This window comes from Suricata suricatta, chromosome 14, assembly GCF_006229205.1.
Source record: "Suricata suricatta isolate VVHF042 chromosome 14, meerkat_22Aug2017_6uvM2_HiC, whole genome shotgun sequence".
Classification (NCBI taxonomy): domain Eukaryota; kingdom Metazoa; phylum Chordata; class Mammalia; order Carnivora; family Herpestidae; genus Suricata; species Suricata suricatta.
Genome location: NC_043713.1, coordinates 78,622,254 through 78,636,575, shown reverse-complemented (window position 1 = coordinate 78,636,575; position 14,322 = coordinate 78,622,254). Strand labels below are relative to the sequence as shown.

Genomic DNA, 14,322 nt, shown 5'->3' with positions numbered 1-14,322 from the left:
GATAGCGACGCCGGGCCGGCGACAGAGAGACGCAGCGGGGCCCCGCGGGCCGCCGCAGGGCCCCGGCCGGCGCGGCCATCGGCCCGGCTTAGCCAAATTGCTTTGACGGCCGGGGACAGTGGCGAGACATCAGCGCGAGGGCGATCTAATGGCTCCTAATTTCATTAGGGCGGCTCTGGACCCCAAGTACGGAGTTGGGAGGGGGGAGGCGGGGAGGGCAGCGGGGGAGTCCGGGCAGCCCCGAACACCCACCCCTTCTTCCGCGGGTCAGAACCTCGCAGAAGCGCGGGAGCCTAGTTGCGGGGCTGCACGCCTTCCCCAGGCGCCCACCCCATCGCGACTGCAAAAGGCACCGCAGAGGGAAATCGAGGCGCCCACGCGGGGCTGGAGCGCAGTCCCTCAGCCGCGCGCACCAAGGCTCCACGGAGACGCCGAAGGGTCCCTTGCACCCAGCCTGCGGGAGGAGCACGCGGAACGTTCACAAAGCGGCCCATTCCTCCGCCAGCGCTTAACCTAAACCGGTTCGGCGCCCTCGGGGCGCGTCACCCTGGCCAGCAGACCGCCCACGCACGCTCAAGGGCATTTCTGAGCAGTGGGCACTCCAGGCCACCGGACGGTGCAGGCAAACTGCCCGGCGTTTTGCCCAGAGACGCCTCTCTGAACCCCCTGCAACTTCCCGCTGGTGCAGGAAGGGAATGGACCTTCCTTCTCTCTTCTCCAGAGGCCAGCAGCGCAAGCACTCACTGTCTCCTCAGTGTTTTAGCCCTAAGGCCCCACAGGACCAGATTCTACCATTTGGGCCTTCACAAGCTGTCCCCCGCTCTGAATCAAATCGTTGCAAACCCAGTTCCCTCAACTGGGGGCTGTGTCATGCATTTGTGGACTTTCCCTAAAGAGACCACATGGCAGGACAAGAGACCACCCCTGGAATGAGATCAAGCCTCAAATCTCTGCTCCCACATACAAGCTGCATGACCTTGGGCAAGTCACCTCCCCTCCCCTGGACTCCCATTTACAAGGACTCCCATATTTCTGTCCTCATTTCTAGGCGGCGATGAGGGTCAAGTGCCCTGAGACCCAGGAGCCCACTTTATGCTGGAATCATCAAGCTGAGGGTTTTGAACACTGAATCCAGAGACTGTGTTCGGTCTTGGTGATTGATAATTTCCAATGAAAAGATCTAGAAACAGTTCCCTCTAAAATCGGTGTTTGGCTCTTGTTTTCATTGATGAAGAAAAATCTACTCAAAGCTAGAGAATCCACTAAAAACCACACACTCTCTTGGAAGGTGAGGGGAACAGCACACTCAACATCCTGCATGCAGATTAGGGGGGGTCACCAAAGCTGTCCTCTCCAGTCCTGACTCCAGGTTTAGGACCCTGGTCTAGGTATGCCTGCTCCGGGAATGGGGAGTGAGGGAGAGGAAGGCTGGAAGTTGGAGAGAAAAAAATATAGACCCGCTAGGGTATCAGCTGAAAGGGATATCTGGGCTGGCCTCCCACCTGTAAAAGAGAGAGCAGGTGGCCTGGGGCCTGTCAGCTGGAATGTCTCAATAATAAGGCAGGATTTGGAAGCGAGTAGGGAGGTCTCAAGGTCCAGCCTTCAGGCAGCGGGTGTTGAGGACCCACTGGGCTGGAAGAACCATGTTTTCCAAAGATCTGAAACGCGGCCACCGGCCCTAATCACAGACGGGACTGAGAGCCAGGCCAGCGGCGCGCGCGCGTCCGTCTCCCCGAGACCCCGGTTCTCCAGTTCCCTGGGAAAGGTGGCCCCAGAGCCTGGGACAGCCCTCGGGCCACAGAGAGGACCCCACGGGAGAGAGGTGGCACCAGAGGGGAAGAAGGTGAGAGAAATCAGAAGGAAGGGAAGGGAAGGAGAGGCCGGGTGAGGGAAGAATAGACTCAGGCGCCTGGAGTGAAGCAAGAAAAGGAGAGGCTGGCCGTGTGAGAAGCCGAGAAGAGAGATACCCGCTGGGAGAAGGAGAGGAGCGGGGGAAGGAGGGACAGGCAGACGGACAGGCAGACGGACAGGCAGAGACTGGGAGCAGGCGTGGACGGAGGAGCCCTCGTGGGCCGCGCCAGGTACCTACATGCCCGAATGGGTCCAGGTGGTTGTTGGTGAGCTTGAGTTTCTGGAAGGACACCAGCTGCCGCATCCAGTGTGCGCCGGTGGCCGGCGAGTCCGGGTGCACGTACAGACGGCCCGGCATGGCGGGCTCCGCTTTGCCCGTCACAGACCTAGACCAAGGCAGGGGCGAAACCCACCAGACTTAGTGCCCTGTGGTGCTGGGGAGACCAGCGGAACAGGAGAACTATCTGGAAATGGCCTGACCCCCTCTCCCTGGCATCTATCTACAAGCCCAGGCGCCCAGAACACCAGCAGCCAGGCGAGCCCCCCACCCGGCTCTCTCTCCTCCCACCTCGCTCCTTCCCCTGCACCGCAGCCTCGCAGCCTCTGGCTGTCCTCGAACAATCGGTGGGTTCTGGAATCCTGGACCCCCCCCAAAAAAGTCTATAAGAAAAATCCTTGAGGGCTTTCAAACAGGCCTTCCTCTTGGAGCCCTGTAGGCTTGGCAGCCACGGGGAACAAGCTGCCCAAGGAATAGACCTCTCCTCTCTTGCCTGTTTAACTCAAATACCGCGGCCCGGCTTTGCAATTTCATAAAAAGACGCCTGTTCAAAGCAGGTAACTCATAAAAAATAACTGTAAATGGTTTTATGCCCCCAGAAATACCTCCAGCGCTTGGAAACAATACGCTTTTGAAAAATGCACAACCCGAGGGTGCAGCAACAGATGACGAGCCCTTTACTTCCCGTGAGCCTCAGTTTCTTTGTCTATAAAATGGGGGCTAATGGCTGCTGTTTATTTCTCTCGGGGTGGTCGGGAGGCTGCACTGGGACAAAAGCCTCTACCGTGCGCGCAGTAGGAGTGCAGAAAATGTTGCTTGGCTCGGTGCAGGGGGGAGGGGGTTTCCCCCCACTCTCCTCCACGCTCTCCCCACCTGCCCACGCCGGCGCCTACCATTTATTGTCTGCGAACTTGTATCTGTGGTCATCCGCGGGCACGATGTCCATGAGGAGGATGTATTTCGTTTTGGGATTAAGGCCCGTGACCTTCACCTTGTAACTGGGAAACATCCGCCTTGGAGAGAAAAGGAAGGAGACCAAGAAAGGCAGGGAGAGAGCGCGAGAGAAAGAGAAAGTCAACGCCAGTGTTTTAAAGAGCGAATCCACACGTCTTTTCGGAAGCAGCTACGGCCTGAGAAGCCCGAAGGGGATGCGTGGCCCCCGCTCCGCTCTTGCCCAAATCCATTCCAGGTTTCCTTTCGAGTTCTGGGGAGGAGAAAAGCCCGGAGGTGAGCCGGAGGCGGGTGATTATTTGTAACCCGGAGGAAAATGGAAACCTGGAGGGGAGGGCTTCTAGAGACCACCCGGGCCTCTGTTTCTGCTCTTTGTAAAGGCTCTTTTCAGAGCGGAGACCTACTTGTTTTTATTTAGGGGCAGAAGGAGCCTTATTAGGTGAAAAGCTGGCCTCCTCCGCCCAGGCAGGTGCTTTGGACGTTGTGCATCCACAGGTGGACGCTGAGGTGGGCGCGCCCTTGGGTCTGCACCCCCGTGGGTGCCCATGTACCTCCTCTCCTGGTTTGGGGCTTCCACCCCCAGTGTAGAGCTCAGCTGGTGACCTCTGCCACAAGCCTCTAGCCTCTATTTATTCCTAAGTGCTCCCCGCAACTTCGCCAAGGCGCCTGGCACCCTTCATTGGAGAGTCTAAACCCTTGGTCCCTGGGCAAAGAAACTCAAAACCCATCCAGGTTTGGTTTCCAGAGAGACCAGGGCCTGAACGAGGAGGGGCTCGGGGTAGGCGAGTGTTTTGGGGTCTGCAGGTGCTATGCCCCCCCCTTCAGATGGGCTCCAAATTCTCAGCCCTCCCCCAGAAAGCCGGAGTGCTCCCTAGAAAGCCAGAGGGCGGGCTCGAGGCTGGAGGGGCCCAAGGACAGGGCTGCTGCAGGATCCCAGCTCACCCAGGCATGGTGGGAAAGGGTGAGTGAAGGGAGGCCTTGGAGCCAAAGCCTGGTGGAGTTTATCGGCCTGGGCTCACGCCCTGCAGGCAAGCATGAGGGTGGCTTCCCAGGCCTTTTATAGTTAAATCCCCTCAGCTCAGGCTTGGCGGGGGGGGGGGGGGGGGGGGGGGGGGGGGGGGGGGGGACCAGCCTTGTCTTTCCTTCCTGGGGCAGAATGGGCAGAAGAACTCGGTTCTTCAGTATAAACAGAACACACCTCCTGGTTCACTCAGGCCGAGCCGGGGAGCAAACGTTGTTTAATTTCAAATAATAATAAATGTCACTGTTGTCAGTTTATTGCGAGAGGCTTGGGCTGGGGAACCGGGGGCATCTGGTGCGGCGGCTTCCCCCTCCCCCCCCATTTACACACTCGGTGGCTTGGGCCTCCTGGCCTCACCGGCTTCACACGCCCCCGACCGGGGCTGACTCCGGGCTTTCTGCCCTTGGGACACAGAGGGCCCCTCCGGCACCCAGGAGGCCTGTGGTGAGGATGTCCCCAGGCCTGCTCGAGCACACACAGTCACCCCTGGGACACCATGACCCTCCAACAGCTTTCCCCAGAAGTTTAGCATTTCTAGCAAAGGAAAAAAAAAACCCTTCGAGCTTTTAGGAGGAACTCTGGGGTGAGTGTCTTGGCGAAACTGCCGTGTTTATCGGTGTCTGTGTATATAGAGCCCGGCCGAGCCCCGGTTCAGTTTCAAAGACTTTGCCTGCTTCCTATAAACAATGAAAGAGGTAGCGAATACATTCAGCGATTCAGAGTTTGGCAGTCGGGTGGGACTCTGGAGCGGCTCCAAGGTCAGAGAGGGTGGGACGGAGGGTGGGGGCCAGGAGTCAAGGCTGAAAGCGGGTCTCGGGTCTCATCTCTGTGCCGGCTCCACACCTCCCCGCTTCCCTGTTCTCTCTCCCCATCGTCCCCCCCCCCCCCCCCCCCATGACCAACCCGTCCACTTAGCAAGCCCCCAGAGCTCTGGATTCTTCTTCTATACGAGTCGGGAGAAATGCCCCGTTTCGGAGGCAAAACGAACAGACATTTATTTCCTCCCCCGGTGATGGAAGTCAGTGGAGGCATTCTCCAAGCATCTGAATCCAAAACCAGGTCAAGCAAAATACACTTTTTCTCTCTCTCTGCTTGCTTCTAGTCTCTTTTTTCTGCCCCGCTGCTTTTTTCCCTGTCTCTGTCGCTTGCGTCTCCGAGACCTTCCCTGCTTTGTCTCTCCCACGATTTGCCCCACCCCACCCAACCCACAGAGGGGGCCCTCTCACCTTCCAGCCTTGGTTATGATCATTTCTGTGCCAACTTCGTGAAATTTCAGCCACAGTTCTCTTTCGTGGAGAAACACCTTGATCCCTTCCATGCCCTACGGAGAGGAGAGAACAGTCACACAGACCAGCCCCAGGAGCAATGGGCCTTCCCTTCCCCCAAACTCCCCCCAAACACAGAATTCTCCTTCCCTCCGGAGCCTCTGGGCTCTGAGGCTGAGGACTGCCCCCAGCCAGCTCTGGGGCACCGGCCGCCCGGACCAGGAATCCCAGTGCAACCTCCGTGCACCCCGCACAGTGCCCTGCTGTCTCCTAAACGCCACCAACACAAGGCTAGAGAAAAGTCCCCAAACATCAGGGTCCTCTAACATGTCCATGGGAACAGACTAAGAGAGGAAAAAGGGGAGGGGGGCGCCCATCTCAATCCCTTTTATCGAAGATGCAGCTAAAAGCAAAAAGCAAAATCAAAAACACGTCATCTCAAAAAGCGCACTCTGCGCATTCTCACGTAGCCACCCCCCATATGCACACGCAAACACGCAGGCGTGCAAATCCCACACAGACCTGTGTTTCGTCTCACCACGGCGGTGCAAAGACAGACGTAAGAGAAAACGTACACCTAAAAACCTGTCTCTCGTACAACAGGTTCCCACAGTCCAAACGGCTCATCCTCCGACGTCCACATTAACAAACCTTCTAGGTCTCACGCCCAACTTCGTCCGCTTCGAACTGTTTGGATTACGGGTGCAGCCGAAACCGCTGAACATTTACACTCGCGGCTAAAGATTACTTCCTAAACCGATGCAGAGAAAATTGCACGCAAAAGCTTCGTTTCGCAATAATCTATAACTATCTTAATAAGCGGATTCGCTTTTCCGAAAAGGAAGTCTAAGTTTCCCAAACCGCGTGCCCACTGTCCCCTGGTTCTCTACAACGATTCACGCGTTTTCCCGAGACAGGAAGGAGGGAGAGGGAGAGAGAGAGAGAGAGAGGGAGAGTGAGTCAACGAAGTAGCCAGGAAGGACATCCATGGAAATCGCAAAGAAGGGCTTTAGCCACGTCCAAATATCCCAGCGGGTCAAGTCACCCCGTTTTCTGCCATCTGACATCTTATTTAAAATCCCCAAGGGCTCCATGGGCCGCCTGCATCATCCAGAACGGGGCGGGGGTGGGGGCATTGGGCACAGAGCACACGGCCTAGGAGGCCTCACCCTCTGCTGGCGCCCAGCGTCCAGCCAGGGGAGCCTGTGGGTCCCTGCAGCCTCCTGGAACAGCCCGGCGCACCCCGCCACCGGCCAGGGCGAGCCAGCTCTCCAGAGCCCGGCCCAAGACAAATAGTGCAACTCCAGGGACTGGATGGCGGCTTGGAGAAGGCGGGCGGAGGTGAGGGCTCCAGAAGATCTGAAGAAGGGTCAAGCCATCGCTCACGCTGGCCTGAAGCAGCCGCTGACCCAGCCCTTAATGAGGTGCTCGGGGCCGAGTCTACACCGAATGCAGCAGCACTTGTTAGCTGACCCCAAATAGCCCAGATAATGAAGGCTTCTCTAACAACTTAAATGTATTGCTCAAATCCTCTGGCCATAAAGATTATCATCACAATAAAGTGGATTGGAATATGCGGGTATTGGGGCAGGCATGGCAAAGAAAAGTGGAATGAACGGAGATAAAAAGCAATTAGGGGCCTTGGGCAAGCCACCCTCCTCCCCGTCCCCCCCCTCCACAGGAGGGCCTTCCGTGTTTGCAAAGGGCTTCTAGGCTGGAGAGGTCTTTCTTACCTGCTGGGTGAAGGCGGCCTGCGGGGAAGACGGAGACTTGCTGGGGGCCCCTAGCGTGCTCTCGGGCTTGGAGTCACAGGGCAGATCCTTTGAATCCGGTTCCAGGGGAGTGTGTGCTAGGCCAAAGCCCTCGTCTGTGTCGGCCATGGTGTGCCCAGCGCCCTGTGCCCGAGCAGGGTCCTCCTCTGAGGCCAGGAAGCAGAGAGAGAGAGAGAGAGAGAGAGAGAGAGAGAGAGAGAGAGAGAGAGAGAGAAAGGTTGGAAGTGCAATTCTAATGACAGGAGGGCGCAGCAGGGCCCCCGTGTCCAGCCACCAACACCTCCGTTCACAGCTGAAGGAGGCTGCGGAAGGTCCCGTAATTATTATCATTATTAGTACTCTATGACCACGCACCACCTCTTGCAAAAGACCGGGTCAGGCTGGGAGGAGGCGAGGCTCCCATCTCCCTAGCACAGGCTCCCCACGTTAAGCCAGCTGCCCGTCAAATTTGTCTGGACTTCTGGAAGAGCCAATAAAGATAAGGCCTGGGTATTTTTGGAAGCCATTGGGCATGAACCAAAAACAAAACAAAAACCTAGTGTCCTCTGGAGAACTGTTTTCCTCCGTCAGACTCACAGAAGGACATCACTGCTCTGGGTCTTAAAAGTCGTAAGAGGAATATTCCCCCGCGCCACGGCAAAATGTCTGCAGTAACCCGCCTCTTGCAAAACCGAGAACGGAGGAGCGGAAAGATTTGCAGACGGAGAGACCCAGGCCCCGAGGAGAATTCGCGTTCATCCTCGGTCACTTACAGGCCTTAAAATTAAAAGTCCTTTAACAGTAAGAGTCCTCCCCTTTCCCCCCACCTTCGGCAACGGTAAAAATTAAAAGTAGCCGAGCAGAAAGGGCAGGAAAACGGCGGCGCGCAGCGAGGAGGGCGGCGCGCTGCCGGGCGCGGGAGGCCGGCGCTCTGCACAGCGCCGGGGCTGCGCGATCGCCCGGCTTTCTCGACTCCCCAGCCCCGCGCGGGCATTTTGACGAGCGGCCAGGCCGAGGAGAGCTTCTGGGAGCTTCGGCCGGGCCTGGCTCGCTGGAAGTGCAGGCCCCAGCCCGGAGCCCGGGGGGTACACAATGGGTCCCGGATAGAGTCTGGGCTTCAGGCGCCGGATCGGCCTCCTAGGTCCGGCGCAACGGGGAGAAGGGGCCGGGGTTGCAGGCTTAGGAGGCTGGAACACGAAAAAGAACAGCTGCAGAACTATTCAAGCCCGGAGGAGCCTGCCTCCCCGCTCTGATCTCTTTCCAATCCCCTCCACGTCTCCAAGCAGGGATTTCCTCCCTCAAACCCCGACTGGACTGGGAAAGGGGGTGCCAAGGATGCCCCCCTCCAACGCTTAGCAGCCGGTTAAGCGAAAAGCTGGATCCCACCCAGGTCTGCAGTGGCTGGAGCCCCGGAGTGGGGCCGGCGAGGCCCGGCTCCCGAGCAGCTTCGCTCACCGCTGCCGCCACCACCACCCTTGGGGTTCGGGAGAGGCGGGGACGGCAGCCCCGCAAGGCGGCTCGCAACAAAAGAACGCGGGGCCGGCGTCGCCCACGTGCGCTCCCTTCCGCCGCGGGGACCATCCCGGCGCGCGCCCGGGTCGCGGTCGGCGGCAGCTCGGGGCTTGGCGGAGGCGAGCCAGATGCGCTTTGACAGAACCAGGCCGCGCGTCCTGCAAACCTCCCCGCCGCTCGCCGGGCCGCGCGTCTCCCCGCCTGGCTCCACGCGCCCAGGCGCTCCGGGGCCCGCGCCGGATCCCCCGCAATGCCGGGCTCTGCGGGATCCCGGGCAGGGCTGGGGTCCCGCCGCCGTCTCGCGCCTCCCGGACCTCGCACGGCTGGCGGGCTCCCTCCCGAGACTCCCGGGCCATCCGCAAAGGAAGGTTACCTCGCTCGGTGAAGCCGGTGCATTCACCAAATCCCTTCTTGCTCCTAGCAGGGAAGCCGGCGGCGAGGCGGGGGCGCGGGCATGGTGGCTCCGGGAAGGGGGTTATGCCGGGGACCGCTCGCCCAGACTAGCGGCGACCGCTGCCTACAAAGGATCACCCACCGCTGGAGCCTCGGCAGCGACTGCCCACCTCCAACACACACCTCCTCGGCTTTGCGCTCGCTCACTCACTCTCCCTAAAGACTTCCAGGTTGTCCGGCGCCAGAAGGGCTCCAAGGAATGCAAGCGGCAGCCTCCAGGAGCACCCTTGATGGGAGGACCTCAGGGCCCCCTCCTCACTTGCACCCCTCAGGAGGGAAAGTTGGGAGACCAGAGGGAGCTGGGAAGCTGGGAATGGCCAAGGACCTTTCTGAGCAGGGTTAAAGTTCTGGAATCCAAAGAAAAAGAGCCTCTCTGCCTCTCTCTCTCTCTCTCTCTCTCTCTCTCGCTCTCGCTCTCTCTCTCTCTCTCTCTCTCTCTCAGAAACACAAGCCGACTCAGCTGAGCTCAGTGACGTTGGGCTGCCTTGATGCTTACAAAGTACTGAAATTGCCTATCCAACTAGCTCCCACTGCTCGGAGCCTGCCTCTGCCTCTATCCCGCCCCCCTCCCTTTCCTCTCTCCCTCCCTCTCTTTTCTCACTCCCTCCCCCAACCACCTTTTCCACCAGATTCCCCCCGAACACTCAAATCACAGCCCTAGTCTCAAACCGAGACCTCGAGATCACCCCTCCTCTCCACCCCCTTCCCAACCTCCATCCATCTCTGCTTCTCTGAGCTGGGCTCGGTGGCTGCAAAAAAATCCTGCACAAATCATCGCAAACCCGGTCGGCTTCTGCCCGGGAAGTTTCTCGGGGACGCGGCTGAGCCGAGCACGGGAGTCTGAACGCCTTACACTGTGTGCGCGCGTGCGCGCACGCGCGCGCGCAAACACACACACACACACACACACACACACACACCCCACACGTCTTGTGCCTCCTCTAAAGCCTGGCCCGTGTTCTCCCTCCAACGCTGACCTCAAGACAGAGCTGCATGACCCCGCCTGGCCCGGTTGGCCGCGGAAGGCCGCCCTGACATCTCTCCCCCTCCCCACTCACCACCAGGACTTTCAGAGACTCCAGGGTGAAGGCAGGGTGAAGGTGCACTGGGGTGGGGGCTGAGATCAAAGATGCCAAGAAATTGCCTCGGGCTCCCACCCCCAGGGCCACCAGACCTCCCGGGCTGGAGATGTTCGCAAGGCAATACCCAGTTTTATTAAAATAATCAAACAGTCATTGGAGACTGGCTGGGGTTTTCATCTCCACTGGGCCCCTCTCCCTGCCCTCCCCCTCTCCCTGCCCTCCCCCTCTCTGAAATGTATTATTTTGAGGGTTGAAGAGGTCAATAGGAGCGTAAACACAGTGAGCAGGTCTTCGCCGGAGCAGACTCAGTCTGGAACACCAACCACTGATGCTCAGAATAAATGTCAGGGTTCCCTTGGTTTCCGCCCCCCTCGCCTCCTGTACCCCCCTTGCCTAGTTCTTGGGACTCTGGTTAGAGACTCAGGCCTGCAGGCCAAGGTCTGGGCAGAAGGAAGGAGAGGGGCAAAAGCACTAGAGATGGGCGGCCCGCTGGGTGTAACACATCGTTGTAAAATTACAAAGCAGCTTGTCCATCCCTGAAAGTGAGGCCGAGGCGGGAGAGAGACCCAGCCCAGCATTTGCTCCGGTTCTCACTCCGCCTTCCAGGTTTGTTTGCAAACAGCCTTTCACCAAGGCGGTTTGTTTATTTGTGAAAACACCCTCACCCTTCCAAAACGTCAGCTCAGAGGACTTTGGGCTTGCTAAGGAGCGACGACCCCCCCCCCCCCGCCCGCCGGCCCGCCCGCCAAAGATGGATAACAAAGGTGCTTCAGGATGAGCTTGGATCTCTGCATCTCGGGCAAAAGGAAGGGGAAATACCGAAAGACCTCTCCAATCCCTTTAAATTCTCAGAGATTTACGGATAAAAGAAATTCCCATAAATAATTCCAGAGGCCTCTCCGGGGAGGGCAAATCTGAACTCCCCCAAGTTGACTGCCTAGCCAGATTCACTTAGTCGGTGAACTGCAGTTTGCGACGGCCACCAAGAGAAGCTGGGATTTTGAAACCTCCAACGGGAATCTATTCTTGCCAGGCAGGACTCCAACGCAAAATGCAAGGAGTGCCTTCTCATTTCCATGGTGAAAAACAGCATCTCCTGGAGTGGGTATTTAGCAGGGCTGAGTTGGGGCAGCGGGAAGCCAGGGAGCCTTAGGCAGGTCAAGTGCTGAGAGAATCCTACCCCCCCATAGCTGTCCAAGGGGACACTCACCTCCAAAAATCCCAAGTCTTCTTTCCAGCGCCTTGTTGGGGAGTGGGGGGTTCAGGTGAAGAGTTTGCAAAGGACCCCCTAAAAGAGACCCCGTGTAGGCCAAGACTCCTTGCAGCTTCTGTCAAGAGTACTAGGTACCTCCCAGCTCAAGGCTGGTTTGTGGTCTTCGACAAATTAAATATTACTATTTATTACCAGGCACACCCCAATAAAATAAAGAGGCAACCAAGCGATACGGACTATCTCACCAGCCGCTGCACCTATAGGACTTGGAGACGTCACGAGTCACGCAACCGGCCCGCGCGCTGTCACGCTCGACTGGGGGGCAGCGGCGGGAGGTTAATTTCTGTCCGTCTTCGCCTCTCAGCCCCGGCTCTGCGCAGCCACAAGTCCCAGAGGCCTGGGCCGCGGGAATAAATAAAGAAATAAACAAACCCAGCGCTCTCTGGGGGAAATGGGGGTGGCGAACATCAGGCACAAATAGAGCCGTGATCGATTTTCTTGGGGAAGGGGAGGGGGGCTTTTGGCGAAGGGAGATGGGGACCGATCTCAGCCTACGCCTGGGAAGAAATCACTTCGTTCCGAGGTGGAACGAAGTTCCTTGGAGGAGGCCGGAGTGTCCTCTTATTCTTTAAAAATTATTTTTTTCCGAGGAGGAGCTCTCGGCGAACGGACACCCAGGCGCCCGCTCTAACTGGTTGTGTGTGGGGCGCGTAACTCAGTGCCTGAGCGCAGACCTGCATACAAGTAATTACCGGGTTATCGCACAGGGGAAATGAGACCCGGGCGTTGGAGGGAACGAAGAGGGTCGTCCGCAGTGTATCTTACTGAGAAAAAGTCCATTCTGCGAGAGCACCTCCAGCCAGGGCCGGGGACGCGACTCGTCCCGGCGCGGCCCCGGCGGGGGCAGGGTGCGAGTAGGTCCTGGGGTCGGGAGACCGGGAGTGATTTCTGCAGAGAAAAATTACAGCGACCGGGCCTGCAAAGGGTGAGGCGCTCTGTTTTGTTCTGGAATAACCATGATCATTATTTTTGCTCTCGTCGTTGGGCATAACTCCTAGGCGCCGCGCGGAGGATGCGCTAGAGCTTTCGCGCGCAGCTGGAAACGCGCTGGGTGCAGTCGGAGAGCGTGCGGCGTAGACGCCCCCGGAGGCGCCGGGGGAAGAGCTAGGCCTGCCCGGGAGCGAGCGAGCGAGCGTCGGGCCTTCAGCAAGGGTAAGCTCCCCGCCGAGGGGCCGAGAGGGAAGCGGATGTCGGAATCTGGCCTTGCCCCCAGCTTCGGGGACTCCATCCCGGGTTCCGCTCGCCCCTCGCCCCCAGGGCTTTCCGAAGCGCGGCCTGGCTCCCGGCCGGGTCCCCCCGGCGCTGGAGCGGCAGGGAAAAGTCAGGATCGCAGCTGGCCGAGCGGCCCCGGGACCTAAGGTCAGGCCCGCGGGGAGAACGGGCAGCGGTTTCCAGCGCTGGAAACCGGCCGGGCCGCAGACTCTGCGACTTCCAGCAAGCAGGACCCGCGTCTTCTCCGGGCCAGGCCGCGGTGGCTTCCCTCAAATTCTCTTTTGTTTCCCAAACGATCAACTACTCTCTTTTCCCCATTCCGAGGCCCTTGGGGTGAAGCGTCTGCTCCCAGGTGCCCAGAGCGAAAGCCGAAATCCTTCGCCGGAGGCCTCGAGATGGGTTCTCATTTGATCCCCGGGCTTAGGTGGACCAGAAAGGGAGGCCTGAGCCCCGCGGAGGCTGGAAGGGGAAGGCGAAACTCTGAGCTGGGCGAGAGCTCCTTTCCCTTTGGCTCCCTCCTCTCGCATCCCCGGCTCCGGCTAGGAAGCCCCTTGGACCGGCTCGCAAAGGATTCCACAACCTTAGCTTCCCAACCCCGCTGACCCAGACACTCTGGGAGCCCGAATCACAGACCGAAACAACTAAAGTCCTCCACCAATTTCCAGCATCTTCCATTCTTTTCCCCAGTCATTGGGGCAGAAAGTTCCAGCCGAGCACCAAGCAGCCTTCCTTCCTTCTTCCTTCTTCGGGAGGATCCACGCTTTCCTCGCCCTGCTCCCGGCTGGGTCTCCACCGCGCCCCCCACCCAAATGCACTTTTCTCATTTTGCAACATTCTGGCCCTGTTTTTAATATCACTCTGGGTAGAAGAGTAGAGCTTCCCGCTTTAGAAAGTCCAAAACAAAACCCAGCAAAAGCAAGGGGAGACCTGCTCTTGATCTTTTCTCGCTCCCACCTCTGTTTTTTAAGAAAGGTATTTTTGAAAGAAAGAAAAACCACCGTATTTCCTGCCTCTCACACAAGAACTAGCTTGCGAGGACACCATCTTTTCCGCTTCTTTTTCCAGGGCGTCCCGGCCTGACTCCGGACTCTCTCAGAGTCGAAAAGTAGGGAGAAGCCCAGAAAGGACTGGGAAAGTAAGAATCACAGCGACAGTAGATACGACAAACGAAAGTTGAACCAACTCGAGCTGCAAAAGAGGGAGTCCGTTTTAGACTAACGGGGAGAGACTCCCTCGGTTTCTCAGGGGGTCACTACCCCTCGTGCCTAGTTAAATCTAGCTCCGTTGTATTTTTCCCAAGACCCCGGTGTCTCCCTTCCCCGTGGTTTAGCCTGGTCCTGCTTTCTTCCCTTCTGACCGGAAGCATCTGGGAAGAATACTGGCTATTGCTATTATTTTAATATCCCATATTCTCCTCCAGCATTTTCGCCAAGAATTATTGCCGCTACTGCTCTGATTCGGGTTGGTGTTTTTCCCTGTGCTTTGGAAATATTTCTCCCCGCTCCCCCAAGTTTGGCGGATGAAGGCCCCCCCCCCATCAGGGTAATAAAATGAGAAATAGAAGGTGGGAGCCCATTCCAGAAGCCCAGCGGAGACCTCGAGGCTAGAGATTTACAAGTTTCCAAAGAGCAGAGAAGGTGGTTGGGATGTAAGGGACCGTCCGGTTCTGGCCCC

At 58.2% G+C, this 14,322-nt stretch overlaps 1 protein-coding gene across 3 annotated transcripts in view; it reads right to left on the bottom strand.

The window, feature by feature from the left end:
• Positions 1-7,557, bottom strand: part of TBX5 (T-box transcription factor 5) — a 44,700-nt gene extending 37,143 nt beyond the window's left edge. For 2 of the 3 annotated variants that reach the window (XM_029922171.1, XM_029922172.1), the window contains exons 1-5: positions 7,492-7,557; positions 7,099-7,283; positions 5,327-5,421; positions 3,022-3,141; positions 2,090-2,237 (exon numbers count right to left, since the gene is read on the bottom strand). In XM_029922171.1, coding sequence (XP_029778031.1) covers positions 2,090-2,237; positions 3,022-3,141; positions 5,327-5,421; positions 7,099-7,283; positions 7,492-7,540 — 597 coding nt within the window. In that variant the 5' untranslated portion in view covers positions 7,541-7,557. Of the gene's footprint in view, positions 1-2,089; positions 2,238-3,021; positions 3,142-5,326; positions 5,422-5,887; positions 6,252-7,098; positions 7,284-7,491 lie in introns of those variants that run through there. The other variant, XM_029922173.1, reaches the window with a different exon arrangement.
• Between the last annotated feature and the right edge of the window lie 6,765 nt (positions 7,558-14,322).